At 33.6% G+C, this 20,637-nt stretch overlaps 1 protein-coding gene across 2 annotated transcripts in view; it reads right to left on the reverse strand.

The window, feature by feature from the left end:
* LOC127735403 (mitotic apparatus protein p62-like) overlaps positions 1 to 20,637 on the reverse strand; it is a 54,288-nt gene that overhangs the window by 24,641 nt on the left and 9,010 nt on the right. The window contains exons 3-6 of one of the 2 annotated variants that reach the window (XM_052245581.1): positions 7,799 to 7,921; positions 6,209 to 6,305; positions 2,171 to 2,322; positions 1,635 to 1,679 (exon numbers count right to left, since the gene is read on the reverse strand). In XM_052245581.1, coding sequence (XP_052101541.1) covers positions 1,635 to 1,679; positions 2,171 to 2,322; positions 6,209 to 6,305; positions 7,799 to 7,921 — 417 coding nt within the window. The remainder of the gene's footprint in view (positions 1 to 1,634; positions 1,680 to 2,170; positions 2,323 to 6,208; positions 6,306 to 7,798; positions 7,922 to 20,637) is intronic. The other variant, XM_052245582.1, reaches the window with a different exon arrangement.

The raw sequence follows: 20,637 nt of genomic DNA on the forward strand, positions 1-20,637 counted from the left end.
GTGTTCTACCAAACCATTTTCAACAATTTGACGACATAAGCACAAATGCTTGGCCACGTTTTAGTATGGCAAACTCTAATAAACATCTGTGCCATGAGCGCATGATACGCCCGTCGTCTTGTGTGTGAATTTTTATGCAATAAGCATAAATAGTTTCTGACATACGGTGTGACATGCGAAAACCCCCCTTTTTTTTTACAAAAAACTCAATATCTCTAAAATAAAATTTTGAATCAAAACCAAAAAGTATACAGATCTTTAGATTAATATAACTAAAAAGTGTGTAAAATTTTAAGCAATAATCATAAATCGTTTTTGAGATACGGCGCGACATGTGAAACCCCCCCCCCCCTTTAAAAAAAAAAAAATCAATATCTCAAAAATAAAATTTTGAATCAAAACCAAAAAGTATACAGATCTTTAGATTAATATAACTAAGAAGTGTGTAAAATTTTAAGCAATAATCATAAATCGTTTTCAAGATACGGCGCGACATGTGAAAATCCCCTCCCCCTTTTTACAAAATACTCAATAACTCAAAAATAAAATTTTGAATCATCACCAAAAAGTATACAGATCTTAAGGTTAATATAACTTAGAAGTGTGTAAAGTTTTAAGCAATAATCATAAACTGTTTTTGAGATACGGCGCGACATGTGAAAAACCCCTCCCCCTTTTTTAACAAAATACTCAATATCTCTAAAATAAAATTTTGAATCATCACCAAAAAGTATACAGATCTTAAGATTAATATAACTAAGAAGTGTGTAAAGTTTTAAGCAATAATCATAAATTGTTTTTGAGATACGGCGCGACATGTGAAAAAAAACACACACCTGTTTTAGTTACTAAGTCCCGTAACTCAAAAAGTATACAGATCGTTTGACCATCATAAGAAACAACTATATTAAGTTTCATGAAATTTGGATAAGTCATTCTCAAGTTACGGTGCGACATGTTTACACCGGACAGATAGACGGACAGACAGACGCCGGACTTTTGTATACCATAATACGTCCCATCAAAAATTTGACGGGCGTATAAAAACCACTTAATAAAATCTGTAAAGCAGACCATGTCCTGTAACAGAATATGTACAAGTTAAATTGAATCATGTCAAATCTTTTTCAAGGAATTGTTGGATAAACTGATGTAAGCAGAAAGTCCCAAGTTTTGGTATTGGAAACCCCAAAATTGCTCTCAAAAATTAAAACAGAAGCACTTCTTGTCCTGTAAAAGAATCTGAGCAAGTTTGGTTGAATTCTGTTGAGCCAATTTTTTTTAGGACTTTTAGATTAAAGTGTTATAAGCAGAAATGAGTAAGTCCAGGTTTTGGTACGGGAAACCCCAAAATATCACAAAGATAAGAAATTACACAAGCAGGTACACAACTTCATGTCTTAGAAAGAATAACGTCTGGTGATTTTTTTCAAGGAGTTGTGGTTTGACCAAGTGTGACAGAGGACACAAGAAGTGATCACTGATGTCACCTAGGCTGGACACTGGCACAGATGATAAGATGCTTTAATTTCAAAAGACTATCAAAACAAGTGTTTACTTTTTAAGAATGATCACCCCACAAGTGTTATGTGCCCCCTAAAATCTGCAAACATGCAGTTGCACAATGAGATTACCTCATCTTCTGAATCATCTTGGCTCACTTCCATCTTCCCTTTTTTCTAGAAAAAAAAATGATCCCATTAAATGAAATTCTGGGGTGAAGATGGAAGTGAAAACAAGATATACCTCAATTTACCCACAATTCAAGGCCAAATAAAAAACTAGTATACCCAACACAACTGACCCAGAAAAATCTCGAAGTGAAAATCTTTGCCTTCAAATCCTGATCTTTTTTTTTATTTCTTTCTGGATTAATAACATGTTTATATTTGTTCTGTATCCAATATTAGTTTACAGAAGAATATTTCCAAAAAATGCGGCAGAGGAAATATTTTCTACACTTTTATTGTCTGTTGTCAAGTATAATAATCCAATATAAACCAGTTTATTATGTGCTATGCATAAATTACAAGTTCTTTCTTTCTTGATCTATTATAACAAGTGTTTTTTCCATTATTTTCTAGAGTAATTTTACAGAGCTTCATCTACAATATGAATAATACATATAACCTATGTTGCCTAAATACTTTCAATTTTTTTTTACAAATACCTTGTTTTTGCCAGATTTTTGTGATGATGCTTTTCTCTTTTTTGTGACTTCGACTTTCTTGGGTGATTCTTCTTCCTCTTCCTCCTCCTCCTCCTCTTCTGTGCATTCTAATTCTGATTCATCTTGTGACATATTTCTATCATCTGGATATTCTGGAAAATAAAATGTTTTCTTGGAATTTACTGAAAACATAGAAAATCAATTTAAATTGGAATCTAAAATAGCAATTTGTCAGCAAACTTTTAATCTTGAGCCTTTATATTTAGGACAATTGCTTAAAAAAGACTTTCCTTTTAATATAACACATTTCCTATGCATTGAAAAAATTAGACAAATTAAAACCCTTAATGACATAATAACCCTACTCTACTGTAAATTCAGAAATTATTGCAAGGTTTTTATTTATGCTATTAATGCGACTGGGTGACAATAGCCATAATAAAAACTGGCATTCTGGTATCTGATCTTATGATCCTTTACAATAGATAATTTAGCTAATCTGCAATCAATTCCATCTGCATGCCTAATATATCATGTACTGTGTTACAACTCTAGATTCTACTGAAGAGGAAAGGTAACACTAGGCCACCGAAAGCTGATTAGTTCAGTCTAGGTGGCCGAGTGGTCTAGAGTGCTGCAAACAGTGCAGGCGGTGTTTTCTCGATATCTCAATAGCATGAGTTCGAATCCCGGTGAGGGAAGAACAAAAATTTGCTTCCGCAAATTTGCAGATTTAACATTGTTGTGCTGATATATAGAGTAATTATATATATATATCATCTTCACTGGTGATCCAATGGATGGATCTGTCGTAGAGTTGTCACTTGTTAAGACGTACTTATATATATATATCTATATGCATATTTCCTGATATCACAATAATAAATCTAGTATTTTTGTCCATTCTTACAAAATCCCAATAATGAATGCATGCGACAGTTTCTGAATTAACAGTAACTGCATGTTCTTTAAATTCAACATCCTAATTCCCTAAAACCCTTTGGAACTCTCATTTTGCGGAAGAGTCAGCATACTAGAACTCAGATTTCATTTAATATGCATTGTGAGATTTTTTAAGAAATTTTTTTATAAAACATGATACTATTGGGGTGTAGATTTTGTCAGGTCATTAAAGATTGCATATTTTGGCGTTAATATTGATTCACTTATAGGGTCTTTGCATCGGCACTAAACACATTTATTTAAAAACCAGTTGTTGGCATGACACGGGTTATGTTCTTCTCATATATGTTATGATGGTATGATACTAAACCCCTAACGGGAAGGATTGTGCCTGATATTCATATGATGAAGACATAATCTTTCAATCAGTTTAATTGAAGTCTGGAGCTGGCATGTCAGTTAACTGCTAGTAGTCTGTTGTTATTTATGTATTATTGTCATTTTGTTTATTTTCTTTGGTTACATCTTCTGACATCAGACTCAGACTTCTCTTGAACTGAATTTTAATGTGCTATTGTTATGCGTTTACTTTTCTACATTGGCTAGAGGTATAGGGGGAGGGTTGAGATCTCATAAACATGTTTAACCCCGCCGCATTTTTGCGCCTGTCCCAAGTCAGGAGCCTCTAGCCTTTGTTAGTCTTGTATTATTTTTAATTTTAGTTTCTTGTGTACAATTTGGAGTTTAGTATGGCGTTCATTATCACTGAACTAGTATATATATTTGTTTAGGGGTCAGCTGAAGGACGCCTCCGGGTGCGGGAATTTCTCGCTGCATTGAAGACCTGTTCTGTTGGTGGCCTTCTGCTGTTGTCTGTTCTGTGGTCGGGTTGTTGTCTCTTTGACACATTCCCCATTTCCATTCTCAATTTTATTACTTGCAAATTCATTAACTGCTCTCTTTTTTTAACATACAGTGGGAATGGACATCCTCTTTTCAAAACTACCCTGGTGAATAATTAAACATTTGTAAGGTAACATGTTGCGCAGGGGACAAAAATAAAATAACAAGAGTTCCAGTTTCCCCCGCATTGCACATATTTTATCTGTTAAACATGTTAAAGGGCAATAACTATAATTAACCTTTTTTTTTTTTTATCTTTAAAACTTTTTATAAATATCTTAGAGAAATGAAGTTTTGAGAGCAATTGCAATGCAATTTCCAACATAATTAACTGGTTTGACAGATGCCCACTATTTCTATGTCCCCAGCAACGGGTCACGCGGGGGGCAACAAAAGCAACTAGATGTGTCCAACAACAAGAATGGCCCTGCTTTCAAATTTTCAAAGTCCAAAGCCTGCAATTCGGCAAAAAATCAGCAGAGCAGAACCAAACTGCACTCGATCTGTAAATCATCATAGTAGACTCGAATACTAAAAATCAGCACAATATGTGAAGGCGGTATAACTGTTTGTTGCGGAATGACAGAATGACTGAGATGGATAAGGTTAATAGTTAAAACTATATGACCCTGACCAATTTTTGGCGGGACCATAAAAATATATCTATCTAGTATATACAAGAAAACAAGATTCCCACAAACCCGAAACAAATATAACTAGAGGATAGTAATAGGAGACATCATAGAGGGCACCCCTGGAGTTAATAAGTAAACTGTGATGCAACTGATTATTTCATGAAAACACAGCTTATACTAATGGATGGAAGAAATTTTATAGTTGCACCACTAATTCATCCCTGAAGTCCAAAGGGTTTCAAAGTTAAAGAGAAGACATGCTATTTTTGTACATATGAAGGGGGATGGTTAAATAAAACAGGTAAACTAAGTTTTTTTTACCATGATTTTCAAAGAATGACTTTTTTCCTTGTACCCAGCACACCTTCTCTAAGTAGTCATAACAATGCCAAATTTCATTACCTCTGGAATGGTAAACCAGAAAATTTTCAAAATAAAAAGGGTATATTCACCAATCCCAACAACAGTATAAGCTTTGTAGTAAATTGATCTAAGCATACAATAGCTAGTGCACAAAATTTCAAAAATGCCTTTTATTTATCTGACGGTCAAAGTCCCATAAATCTGGAATGACATATCAGAATTTTTTTAATTGAACCCTGTGTCATACACCAATTCAAACAATTATGTAAAGTTGTCAGCAAATCAATCCAAACCAACTGAAGTTATGGAAGAACGTGCGAAAAATTTACTGCCAATAAAAGTACCTAAACTCTTAACAGAGAAACAGAAAATTGAAAACATTGAAAGGGTGCTTCCTTTCACCAATCTGAACAATAATGAGGCAATCAATCCAGGCATACTGGTTTTAATGCGCAATATTGGTAAAATTGCCTTAATTCAAACAGTTAAAGTCCTGCAACTCTGGAACAACAAAGCAAAATAAAACAATATGTCGGAGGATGTGAACGCCCCAACTCAAGCTTTGCAATTTTCAAAGTTAAAAAGGAGCATAACTCAAGAATAGTAAATGACTATCTGCAAAAATACGAAGTCAGTGTGTTGTTATCCGAAGCATTGTGTAGGAGTTTCATAAAATTTGGATGAGACAAACTTAATCTAGAGTGCGGAAATGAAAATGGGACAGATAGGACAGACGGAGTCCAGGGTAACACTTAATGCCCCCATTGTTAAGCAGGGGCATAAAAAATTGAAACTTGAAAGGGAGCTTTCCTCTATCAATCCTAATGTGTTAAAATAACCTGAGAAATGGTTACGGCAAATTTAAATTATCTTACAAGATGTTGACAGACAGACAAACCATAATGTGTTCCTTTTTCGACGGGCATATAATAAAATTTAGTTATTATGATTTCAAGGAATGCAAAATACAAGTATTGATATCAAAATTTAAAATGCAAAATGTTTTGCAAAACCCATCCTGTCACAATTTTTGCATTAATAAAAACAGCACAATTTTTTTTGAATTTATAGTAAGAGACTGTCCACACATCACTGGTGCTTGGATATGCAGTATTGCTACCATTTTAATCAATGAAAAAAATTATCAAGGCATTACACTGCCCGTCTATAAGAGTTGTTATGAATTAAGTTATTCTTTATGTCTGAACAACACTACATCATGATAACAACTCACCTACTAACTGTTGAGCTGATAAACAAACTGGTCCACTACCCTCCACAAGTCGAAACACTACAGCTACTTCATGGCCGAAACTCACATCTAAACTTGTCTACAAAACAAAAACATTATCATGGTTACTAAAGACAATGCACTAAATGAAAACAGAAAAAATGTTCTGAATATAGAATTTAAAATAACATGGAGCTTAAATGTATTCAAAGTGAAAAGACAGAATAAAAAAAAAAAAAATTCAGCCTTTTTATGCAACTGAACCATGAAAATGAGGTCAAGGACAATGGACATATGCCAGACAAACACTAAAGAGTATAATTATCTGGATACCAGATATAGATTGATTGTTTAACATGGACACACATTTTGACTTCAACAATCGGGTCACCTACAGACCCTTCAAATTAACTAGATCAACTAATCATAGACACAGATTAAAATTTTGAATGCCAGACACGCATTTTGTCTACAAAAGACTCATCAGGGATGTTCAAATCAAACATATGGAGAATGTGTCCACACAGATGATGATGATGCCGCCCCCCCCCCCCCTCCTTTTTTGCATATAACTTAATAAAGGGTCATAACTACAGAAATGGTAAAAGTGACGCCACCCAAATTCGAACTTGATCTGTGTTAAGTGGTAGCATAAGTTTCATTTTAGTTTGGTTGAGGCAAACTAAAGAGAACGAAAACCATTTTGGGCCGTACATACAGACGAACAAGGGTCACACTTCATGCCCTCCCATGCTGCGACAGGGGCATAATAAATTAAAAAGGCTACATAAAGTATGAAATTTTGAAGAACATTTAACAACCCAAAATTCCGCAAAGTTTTGCCAAATACAGCTAAGGTAATCTATTCCTGGGGTAGAAAATCCTTTTTTGAAAAAAAATCAAAAGTTTTGTAAACAGTTAAATTTATAATTATGATCATATCAATTATAATTCGTGTCAACACAGAAGTGCTGACTACTGGGATGGCGATAACCTTGGGGAGAAAACCTCCCCAGCAGAGACATCGACACAGTGGTTGTAAATAAACTCGTCATAGATGCAGTGTTTCTTTACTGTACAGAGAGTATGGCACTTTTGTTACACTACACATTGAATATAAAACGGAAATTCTGACGAAACATGACTGTCTCATTACACCTTTATACAAACAATCTATAGTCTCAATAATGTAAATGGTAAGCTGACCAATGCTTGAAAACTCAATGTTTGAGAAAATCATTGAACCATAAAAAAGATGTCATAACCTGATATTCTATTTCCTTTCCATGCAGGATGTACTAATTTGCTGCAACAAATAAGAATAGTGAGAAGTAGATATAAAATAGTTTTACCTCAAGATGAAGAGACATTTTCAGAATTATTAACAAATTAGATTACTTGTACCATGGAAAAAGTCATGAAACTTCAGTAGTAGAGGAAATCAAAAGATTTTTTTTAAATGGCAAATGTCTTTTTTCACTACTGCTCTACAATATAGAGAACCAGCACTAAAAAGAAAGAAAATAACTCACTTTCAAAAGACCCCTGTTTTAAGTTAGTTCAGTTTCCTCTTAAATATATTGTAGTACTTGCCATATCATTTTTTCCTAATGTTAATGATAATAGTGGTTGTTTCAATTCTTTTTGATCAAAATTCTTTGTTTCTATTTGTACAAGATTTCTTTCATCTTTTACTGCAGATGCTCCTAAAACTGCCTGAAATGGTTCAATATATTATTATACATGAAGGCCAATATAAAAAGTATATTTGTTTGTCCTTCTATTACCAATCATTTTAGGTGTTGGAAGGTAGGCAAATTTTATTTCATTATAAAATTTTTTACAAATTTTGTCACAATAACCAGTTTCTATTTACAGTATTCTTTTGCCTATTGTTCACAAAATGCACATCTGCATTTTTTTGTGCAATTACTAATGTTGCATGACAGAAATACAGGCACTGCTTTGTTTTTCTAGTCTTTTTACTGTTTTTTATAGTATAAAATGTACATGTATGCAACCTCATACCTTAAGCTATTGTCTTAACTTATTGCTAGCAAGATTTTGCAAAATTATAAACAAGAATGTGTCCATAGTACACGGATGCCCCACTCCCACTATCATTTTCTATGTTCAGTGGACCGTAAAATTGGGGTCAAAATTAGAAAGATCATATCATAGGGAACATGTGTACTAAATTTCAAGTTGATTGGACTTCAACTTCATCAAAAACTACCTTGACCAAAACTTTAACCTGAAGCGGGACAGACCGACGGACGGATGAACGAAAGAGCGAACGCACAGACTGAAAAACATAATGCCGCTAGGTGGGGCATAAAAATAATGTGCGTCATAATTGCTTTTTCTCAAAAGACCTAAGGACAAGAATGTTATCAACTACAGGTCCCCAAATTGGCTTCAATAACCAGCAAAACCATACTGTAAAGTAAAAAGCTCTGGAGGGCACAGGGATATCAGAATGCAAAAGCACATCCATGCCTTTTTACAACATGGACAGGAGCTTCTGTGTCACAATGTTTTGCTTTATATTTCATGTTATGAGAGATCTTGTTGTGCTGAACAGTTTTACTACCTACTTTTTCTATTATAGTTTCTACTACAAAAAAAATATTTGATTTTTACAGTTTGTTATTATGTTGTGGTGTTTCGCCACTGTCCCTGGTTAGGGGGGTTGAGCGCTTAGAAACATATTCAACCCAGTGCCTATGTCACCTAAATTTGTTCTGCCCAACAGAAGTTCCCAGGGAACTGTTATAAACAATGCCGTAATAGCTGTTCCTGTTGGAACAAATATTCTCTACCTTTTATTCTGTTAGGAACAAAAACATGAAAATATTTGTTCCAGTGGAACACTACTATAATATTAGTTCCAGTGGAAATAATATTGCAGAATACTGTAAATTTTGAAATTATTGCAAGGATTTTATTAATGCGAATAATGTGACTACTTGAATATCGCAATAATAAAAACTTGCATTCTGATATCAAATACATATATCTGTATGTAGCTTTTCCAAAATTCGTAATAGTTTAACTCGCATTTTTGTTAATTTTCAAAAATCGCAATAATAAATGCACGCAACAATTTCTGAATTTACAGTTTTTCTTTCACTTGGAACTTATATTATGAAGGAACTTCTATTGCATGACACCTATCCCAAATCAGGAACCTGTAGTTCATGTATGTCAAATTTGTTTTTCATCAATTCATTTGTTATAAATTCTATCTTCTATAGTATCTGCAAAAAAGAGTAACAAGAGTGCACACGCAGAAATGTCTTACCTGCTTTACTGACCATTGATTTTATGTAGAAAGTCTTAAAGATAAAAGTTTTACTACAAGTACTGTAAATTCAGAAATTATTACATGCATTCATTATTGCGATTTTGTCATTTTAGACTAAAATGTTATTTTAATTTTTGCGATATTGAGAAAAATCCTGTTTAATTCATATAATAAATTTCAAAATGCGAGTTTAAATTATTGCGATTGTTACAATCAATCCATACAACAAATATGGTTGACCTATTACTTATGGTATTTGAAATAAAATGCTTCGCTAGGCGCAGCTTGATACGACCGCAGAGGTCGAACCCTGAACAGTTGGGGCAAGTATGGACACAACATTCAAGCTGGATACAGCTCTGAATTTGGATTGTGATTAAATATTTGACACAGCATAGGTTTCTGACACAGAAAGAATGTGGTCTAAGAACTTCAATTTTTTTAATTTACCTATTATGGTCCAATGTCCAAAATCAAAATACATGGTTAGATTCAGCATATCAAAGAACCCCATATATTCAATTTTTGTTGAAATCAAACAAAGTTTAATTTTGGACCCCAACTTGGACAAACTTGAAAACTGGTCCCATAATCAAAAATCTAAACACATGTTTAGATTCAGCATATCAAAGAACCCCAAGAATTCAATTTTTGTTAAAATCAAACTAAGTTTAATTTTGGACCCTTTGGACCTTAATGTAGACCAATTAACAAAAACGGGACCCAAAATTAAAAATCTAAAAACACGGTTAGATTTGGCATATCAAAGAACCCCAATAATTCAATTTTTGATGAAATCAAACAAAGTTTAATTTTGGACCCTTTTGACCTCATATGAACCAATTTGATAGCGGGCCCACAAATAAAAAATCTAAATACATGGTAAGATTCAGCATATCAAAGAATCCCATATATTCAATTTTTGTTGAAATCAAACAAAGTTTAATTTTGGACCCCAATTTGGACCAACTTGAAAACTGGGCCAAAAATCTAAAATCTAAATACATGTTTAGATTCAGCATATCAAAGAACCCCATATATTCAATTTTTGTTGAAATCAAACAAAGTTTAATTTTGGATCCCAACTTGGACCAACTTCAAAACTGGTCCCATAATCAAAAATCTAAACACATGTTTAGATTCAGGATATCAAAGAACCCCAAAAATTCAATTTTTGTTAAAATCAAACTAAGTTTAATTTTGGACCCTTTGGACCTTAATGTAGACCAATTCAAATAAACAGCTGCGCCACGAGCGCATGATAGCCCTTCGTCTTGTGTGTGAATTTTTATGCAATAAGCATAAATAGTTTCTGACATACGGCGTGACATGCGAAAACCCCCCCTTTTTTTTTTTTTACAAAAAACTCAATATCTCTAAAATAAAATTTTGAATCAAAACCAAAAAGTATACAGATCTTTAGATTAATATAACTAAGAAGTGTGTAAAATTTTAAGCAATAATCATAAATCATTTTTGAGATATGGCGCGACATGTGAAAAACCCCTCCCCCTTTTTTTTACAAAATACTCAATAACTCAAAAATAAAATTTTGAATCATCACCAAAAAGTATACAGATCTTAAGGTTAATATAAATAAGAAGTGTGTAAAGTTTTAAGCAATAATCATAAACTGTTTTTGAGATAAGGCGCGACATGTGAAAAACCCCTCCCCCTTTTTTAACAAAATACTCAATAACTCAAAAATAAAATTTTGAATCATCACCAAAAAGTATACAGATCTTATGATTAATATAACTAGAAGTGTGTAAAGTTTTAAGCAATAATCATAAATTGTTTTTGAGATACGGCGCGACATGTGAAAAAAAACACACACCTGTTTTAGTTACTAAGTCCCGTAACTCAAAAAGTTTTAATCTTATTTTCACCAAAAAGTATACAGATCGTTTGACCATCATAAGAAACAACTATGTTAAGTTTCATGAAATTTGGATTAGTCATTCTCAAGTTACAGTGCAACATGTTTACGCCGGACAGACAGACGGACAGACGGACGGACACCGGACATTTGTATAACATAATACGTCCGTCAAAATTTGACGGGCGTATGAAAACAGGACCCAAAATTAAAAATCTAAAAACACGGTTAGATTTGGCATATCAAAGAACCCCAATAATTCAATTTTTGATGAAATCAAACAAAGTTTAATTTTGGACCCCAACTTGGACCAACTTGAAAACTGGGCCCATAATCAAAAATCTAAATACATGTTTAGATTCAGGATATCAAAGAACCCTAAGAATTCAATTTTTGTTAAACTCAAACTAAGTTTAATTTTGGACCCATTGGACCTAAATGTAGACCAATTTGAAAACGGAACCAAAAACTAAGAATCTAAATACACGGTTAGATTCGGCATATCAAAGAACCCCAATAATTCAATTTTTGATAAAATCAAACAAAGTTTAATTTTGGACCCTTTGGACCTCAATGTGGACCAATTTAAAAACAGGGCCCAAAATCCATAAACTAAATACACGGTTAGATTCAGCATATTAAAGAACCCCATGAGTTCAAGAATAAAACCCCATTGAAATTGGTAAGAAATAAGCAATTTATACGAAGTATCTTCTTTTGCACAATACTGTGCAATAGAATATTTCTTGCTATTGTGCAATACTGTACAATTGACAATTTCTTGCTATTGCGCAATATTGTGCTATTGGATATTTCTTGCTATTGCTCAATACTGTGCAATTGAAGATTTCTTGCTATTGCGCAATACTGTGCAATTGAAGATTTCTTGCTATTGTGCAATACTGTGCAATTGAAAATTTCTTGCTATTGCACAATACTTATTATATAATAATTTACACATCCTGTTTGGTGTGTATCTCCTACCATATCATTATTATTTGCTTTTAAATATAAATCAGAAATAACCAACTTAAAATGGAAAATTTTAAAAGAAAAAAAAAAAAAATCCCCCCCCCCCCAAATTTTTTTTAACCCCCTTATGATTCATCACCCCCAAACTCAATCCCAGCCTTCCCTTTGTGGTATGGTACCTTGCAGTACAATTTCAGAGAGATCCATACACTTGAACACAAGTTATTGTCTGGAAACTAGAAAAATGCTTATTTTTGGCCCCTTTTTGGCCCCCAATTCCTAAATGTTTCGGCAATTACCCCCAAACTCAATTCCAGCTTTCCCTTTGTGATATGGAACCTTGTAGTACAATTTCAGAAAGATCCATACACTTACACACAAGTTATTGTCATGAAACTAGAAAAATGCTTGTTTTTTGCCCCTTTTTTGGCCCCTAATTCCTAAAATTTTGAGGCAGTTACCCCCAAAATCAATCCCAGCATTCCTTTTGTGATATGGAACCTTGTGGTACAATGTCAGAGAGATCCATACACTAACACACAAGTTATGTCTGGAAGTTACAAAAATGCTTATTTTTGGCCCCTTTTTCCTTTACTGTTGGTACCATAACCCCCAAAATCAATCCCAACCTTCCTTATGTGGTATTGAACCTTGTGTTAAAATTTCATAGAAATCCATTCACTTAAACTAAAGTTAGAGTGCGAAAACCAATGTGTCTTCGGACGACGCCAACGTCATACCAATATACGACCACAAAATTTTTTTTGCGGTCGTATAAAAATCACACTTAACATTGACCTATGAACCATGAAAAATGGTCAAGGTCGGATTATATCTGCCAGACAGACATGTACACCTAACAATCATTCCATACATCAAATATAGTTCACCTACTGCTTATATTATTTGAAAAATTTGTAAGGGGTTCCTTGGAACCCAGTGTCTAGCCTGCTATTACTGCTGTCAGTGTAAAAGGTTAGTATTGACTTTATAACAAGAGTGCACAGGCTGAAATGTCTCGCCTGCTTTACTGACCATTGATTTTATGTTGAAAGTCTTAAAGATAAAGGTTTTACTAAAAGCATTACAGATACTTAACATTTAAAAAAATCTATGACAATTATGAAGTGAAGGTCAGATAAATTGTGTCAGACAGACATATACACCTTACAATTCTTCCATACACCAAGTATAGCTGACCTATTGCTATAAGTATTTGAAAAACAGACCAATACACAAAAAATTAACATTGATAATTGAACCATAAAAATGAGGTCAAGGTCAGATGATACCTTAAGCTTCCAGACAGACATGTACACCTTACAATCATTCCATACACCAAATATTTAGTTGACCTATTGCTTACAGTACTTGAAAAACAGACAAAAACACAAAAACTTAACATTGACCAATGAACCATGAAAGTGAGGTCAATGTTGGATGAAACCTGCCAGTCTTAAATTAAAATATTGTTTGTTTGCAGTTTACCGACCGACCCTCGAAAATCCGCCCGACTGTGAAAATTTTATTGCTTTTAATTTGAAGAAATTATTTTTATTTTTCTATTGACGCAATCCGGAACTTCTGGTCGTTTCCGGAATTGATTTAAAGTCTGGGTCGATTACACGTTTCAAGTTCGGTTTTTCTTACCTTCTTGTCAAGCGTACATGGGACCGTTTAATAATAAAGCACATGGAGATTGTTTACAGGTATCGATGAAGACATGGATGAGTACTTTGCGCTGTCGTTTTCTGTCAATTTTAAAACAAATAACAACCAAAAAAGTTTAATAGTAAACTGTTTATACGGATTCAGACAGATATCATTGACGATTTGAGAACGCATGATGCAGCGAATATTCATAAAATTGACACGATAACCCGATTTCCATCTCAAACAGATCGGGTACAGAATCTCTTGAGCCTGACTTTATGGAACCAATATCATTGGTTAACCGTTAAACAATTTGACAGCAGCCTGAAGTATGCCATAGTTTCTATAAAACGTTGTGAAGACAACAAGGATGAAACCACTTCTCCATGACTTCATGGATACCTGTAAACACGCCAGGAAGGGCACATTTGAAATTTATAATCGATAGACAATGCCAAATCTATAAGAAACCACAGAAACTACACAAAGATGTAAAGAAAATAAATGGTTGGCTTGTAAAAATAAATATACTTTCTCTATGTTAAATCTATCTTCTATTGCAATGAGTATGCTCCTTTAGGATAAGGGGAGCTACCCCACTCATTGCAATTCTTCTCCCTCTTACAATATTAAATATACCCAAACAGTATGGCTTGTGTGAATTGAATTAAAACATGTCCTTAGGAGCTATGCTGCCAATATTTTATGCAGTCGAAACATTTCAGCACAGACCATTTACTTTTAACGAGTTCTGTGCCACAGGGCCGATTATCGGCCCAAAGTCATACTCCTGTCAGTGCCAAAGGGCCGACTCATCGGCCAATTCAAATAATGTTATGAACTACGTAATGTACTATGACGTCGCCGTTTTTGCGCTAAATTTAATTCCTCCATCTTGTAATTTTCGCGCGTTTTTTTACCAATATTAAAAAATATGGATTATGAAATTTATGAAAATAAAATTATGTAAGGATTCTTTTATAAATATTATAGAATAATAGATATAATAATTTTATTATATTTAGAAGTATAGAGTCTCAAATTTACTCTCTTTTTTTTGGCGCTTTTGCAGTATATTTTATATATGCATTTTAGGCTTACATTCCTGAAATTTTCAAGGGTTTACTTTAAAAAATGTATCATAGTAAAAAGAATATAAGTAAAAATGTAAATACATAAAATATAGAAGATAGAAATTATTCAAATAAGAACAAAATACCTTTATAAAGAACGGGTGAGAAAAAAACGCAAGTAAAATAATTATAAAAAAAACCCTCAAAAACGTGAAAAGATGAAAAGTACACAAAAAAGTGCAGTACACATTAATGACGTAGTTGAGCTAATGACGTCATCCATTAATGCATCCATCGGATTATGGCTTATCCTAACCCTTGGTTTCGAGTGTATCCTCCGGCCGAAGTTAGGGATCACACACAATTTTAGAAATGTAGGACATAAAAGAATGCTGCCGAGAAATGCCAAACCCATTGCCTATTTCATGCTGATTTTCAACAATTCATTCAATGAAGAAGTTCTCTTGAAAACAAAAAGGTAGTTTTAAGCCCATGTTACTTTAAAAAAAACACTTGTGAATTTTTATGCATGGAATAAATTTTAATGAAAAAACTTTACTGTGTTCAAATTTTTGAGACTATATTTATATATACGGCATACGATAGGAAAGGCCAAACAGTTAAACAGAAATAATAAATCAAGGGGTTGGATACAAGAGATACAAATAATCTAACTTCGATCGGTTCATGTGTTTACTCATTTATTATTTTGTCCCTTCTCTCAACATATTATCCCTCCATACTAGTCTTTATTAAAAAAAAGCGCACACAATCCTCAGAACTTTGTGAACAATTATAAAATTTTAAATGACAATTACAGTGAATAATTATTGTACGCGTCAAGAATTAAGAACACATTTTTTTTTATATTAAGGTACGATAGAAGTTTTATATTAAGAGAACTCTCACAATGTTAGATCTTGCCTCCATTTTATACAATTATTAATTGATGACATTTTCCGAAGATCATATGACAAGAAATCGTGCCTCTCTTGGGGTCTTGAATGATGAAAGAAATAACCAACATTTGAGGAAATTGCCGAGTCGAAAAGAAAGAGATTGTTCTGTATGTTCTGTACAATATGTCCCTGGTGGCAGGAAAAGGTGGAAACATATATAATTATATGTGTTCTCTGTCGTAAAGTTGTTCATAAAACATGTTATAAGAAACACAGCAGACGAAGTAAGGCTGATGAATAAAAAATCTTTCTTGATAAATGATTATATGACATGAATCTTGACTTTTGTATCCCAAGCTCATGTAATGAAATTATTCATAAAGAACAATCACAAACTTTCTTTTAAAAGTAGTGATAACTTAATTTGCAATAGTTCTTTTTCATATTACCGACTTTTGACTCGGAAGTATATGATTTTTAAACAGGTTACCTTCTCTGTGGTAGGACATTTCTGGTCTCTATTCAAGTAAGAGCAACCGAAAGAAGTAGTGTCAAGCTTACAATCAGTGAAATTAGTTTGTCATGTATAGAAAACATAAATCAGTTTATCCCCCCCCCCCTCTAAAAAATACCCCCCACCCTCCAAAAAAAATGTTTTACCAATTGTAAGCTTGATTTTACTTTATCTAGTTGCTCTTACTCCAACAGGGACCAGAATATCTTACAAGAGAATAGGTAACCTGTCTAAATATTATTAACTCCGGAGTCAAAAGTCGGTAATATGAAAATAAACTACTGATTTTGATTTTTGGTGTTTTAACGCCACTTTTAAGCACCGCTTTTGGGCTATTTCGTTGCGGCCAGTTTTTATTGGTGGAGGAAGCCGGAGCGCCCGGAGAAAACCACCGACCTTCGATAGGAAAACTGACAATCCTAGTCAATTAAGATTGGAGTCGAGTGCACCCGCACGAGCGGGGTTCGAACTCACAACCTCATTGTTGACTGGCTAGTGATTACAGTAGTAACTACTTAGACCACTCGGCCACCGAGGCCCCGAAAATAAACTTTTAAAAGGTTGAATTCCCGCCAATTTTCAGTTAAAATCTTTTGGCGCTATCAAACCTGTACTATAACGTCGACGTTATTTGCGTAATCGTAAAGACAATAAAAAAAAAAAAAAAAGCCTTGGCATTGAAGGGGTTTTGTTTACAATTTGTTTGGCAGCGAAAGGGTTAAAGGGGTGCTATTGATTTCACCCTGAAGTCTAAGATTTTTTTTGGTTTTAATTAAAGCCTGATCACATCAACATATCTTTCAAAATATAACCTTATTGCATATAATTAAATATTTTTAGATTTATGAAAACAGTCAGATGTCTAATATATTTTTTCAAGTTTCCTTTTTTTTTTTTAATTGAGAAAGATTCAATGGTTCTTTTTATTGATAACACTCTTACATTGTCTTATGAATCTTTGATATCTACATTTTCCTAATGAAAATACTCTACTCATGAAAACTTTCTAGTAAAGAAGCATATGTCAGTGAACAATTTCTTTAAAACAATTCTAGTCATTCCTTGTTTATAAGATCTTATAAGTGTTCCAGTACTAGTATTTAATAATGTCATAAATTGGATAATCACACCATGTTATCATGGTTATAGTTTCAATTTTGGTTGAAAAGTTTGTATATGAAAATGCCTGTTCATTTCATGTTGGTTTTCAGTGTTTGTTGTTTTAAAAAAAAATTTCTTCACAAGAAACTTGGTTTGTGTAACTGCTTGTATAAACTTCATTTTGGCTGATAAAATAAAATATTTTTCCTACCTACCGACCCTTCAGTCTGAAGGTACAGTCGGAAAACTGCAAACAAACATATTTTTAAGGTTGGCCCCAGACTGACATGTACCCATTACAATCATTCGATACACCAAATATAGTTGACCTACTGCTTATAGTATTTGAGAAACGGACCTAATCATGTAACTTTAACCTTGATCACTGATCCATGAAATGAAGTGGAGGTCAGCTGAACTCTGACAGACATGTAGAGGTTGCAAGGAACCCATATACCAATTATTCCTATCACTCAAAAGTGAGAAATTTACACGACAAAAAAATCAATTTTTTTTTCAAGCAGTCGCTGAACCATGAAAATGAGGTCAAGGACAATGGACATATGACAGACATACACTAAAGAGCACAATTATCTGGATACCAGATATAGATTGATTGTTTAACATGGACACACATTTTGATTAGCAACAATCGGGCCACCTACAGACGCTTCAAATTAACTCTAGATAAACTAATCATAGACACAGATTAAAATTTTGAACGCCAGACACACATTTTGTCTACAAAAGACTCATCAGGGATGTTCAAATCAAACAAATGGAGAATGTGTCCATGGGACACAGATGATGCCCCTCCCCTTTTGCATATAACGTTAAAAAGGGTCATAACAGAAAAGGTAAAAGTGACGCCACCCAAATTCGAACTTGATCTGTGTTTTGTGATAGCATAAGTTTCATTTTACTTTGGTTGAGGCAAACTAAAGTTAGAGAACGAAAACCAATTTTGGAACGTACGTACAGACGGACAAAGGTAACACTTCATGCCCTTCTCTGCTGCGGCAGGGGCATAATAAATTAAAAAGGTAACATAAGGTATCTGCATACAAGGTATTAAGCATCCAGGTCTACTACCATCTGAAATATAAAGCTTTAGACAAATAGTTTAGGCCGCTGCCTCTGCCACCGGATAGTAATACCTAAGTCTTGCATATGCAAGTCGCAGGAGAGACAAAAATCATCATTCAAAGGCTACAGCACCTATAAGAGGTCAATTTATGATTTCTGCCATGTTGAGATGTATAGATCATTTTGTTCTGATTTCAGGGGCACTACAAAATAGGTTGTCCCAATTTTTCTGTAAATTCTAGAGATAGACCTTGACCTGCCAGAGCTCAAGATAAGCTGCGTATTTGCGTTATCACGCAATAAAAAGAATTGAAAACCCAATTCAAATGGCAATTGCAGCATTCAAAAAACCCAACTTATGCAAAGGAAAACCCAATTATATGTCAAAACAATGCGTTCTTAACCCTTCTAGTCACTATCGTGTGCTTTATTTACCCTTATTTATTACATTGTCGTTATGTAAATCTATTTTTGTAATATTTATGATTGGAAATGTCCTTTCTTTCTAAAAATAAAGCGTTACTTCAAATACACATATTTTGATCTTCTCTGCATTTATCCAATTAGCATAAGTCATGTGATCATAATTATTTTCGTATTGATCGGGATTTATCGTTACACATAGCAATGAATTAAAACGAAAGTAAATTTTCGGTAAATATATTGAATAGGAGCATGTTTTCAGCTTCTTTTTGATAGCTGAGGGAAAATTATGATGATAACAAAACTCAGGCCAACCTTAAAAATATGTTTGTTTGCAGTTTTCCGACTGTACCTTCAGACTGCAGGGTCGGAAGGTAGGAAAAATATTTTATTCTATCAGCCAGAATAAAGTTTAAACAAGCAGTTTAACACAAACCAAGTTTCTTGTCAAGAAAAAAACATTTCAAAACAACAAACACTGAAAACCAACATGAAATGAACAGGCATTTTCAGGTAAACACCTTTTTAACCAAAACTGAAACTTAACATGGTGTCATTATACAATTTATGACATAAATTTATGGTATTATGAAATACTGGAACACTTATAACAAGGAATGACTAGAATTGTTGTAAAGAAACATATTCACTGACATATATGCATCTTTACTAGAATGTTTTCATGAGTAGAGTATTTGCATCAGAAAAATGTAGATATTAAAGATCCAAAAGACAATTTAGGAGTGTGTTAAAAAAAAATCAACAATTGAATCTTCCTCAATTGAAAAAAAAGACAACTTAAAAAAAATATATTAGACATCTGACTGTTATAAAGGTTATATTTGGAAAGATATGTTGATGCCAGGCTTTAATTAAAACAAACAAAAATTTACAGACAAGCTTTGGGGTGAAATCAATAGCACCCCATTAAAAGTAAATGGTCTGTACTGAAATGTTTTGACTGCATAAAAAAATTGGCAGCATAGCTCCTAGCTAAGGACATATTTCAATTCAATTCACACAGTTTGGGTATAATTAATATTGTAAGAGAGAGAATAATTGCAATGAGTGGGACAGCCCCCCTTATCCTAAAGGAGCATACTCATTGCAATCGAAGATAGATTTGATACAGAGAGAATATATTTATTTCTCAAGCCAACCATTCATGTTCTCTACATCTTTGTGTAGTTTGTGTGACTTCAAACATTTCAAATGTGTCCTTCCACCGTACAGGCGTGTTTACAGGTATCCATGAAGTCACGGAGGAGTGGTTTCATCTTTGTCGTCTTCACGACGATTCAAAGAAAATATGGCATACTTCAGGCTGCTGTCGAATTGTTGAACCACTGAAATTGGTTCCATAAAGTCAGTCTCAAAAGATTCTGTATCCGATTTGTTTGAGACAGAAACGGTTATCGTGTCGGTTTTATGAATATCCGCTGCATCATCATCAATGACATCATCGAAGACATCATTCCGTGTGCAATTCTTCCTGAATCAGTATAAACAGTTTACTATGAAACTT

The sequence above is a fragment of the Mytilus californianus genome, unplaced genomic scaffold (assembly GCF_021869535.1).
Source record: "Mytilus californianus isolate M0D057914Y unplaced genomic scaffold, xbMytCali1.0.p SCAF_3, whole genome shotgun sequence".
Classification (NCBI taxonomy): domain Eukaryota; kingdom Metazoa; phylum Mollusca; class Bivalvia; order Mytilida; family Mytilidae; genus Mytilus; species Mytilus californianus.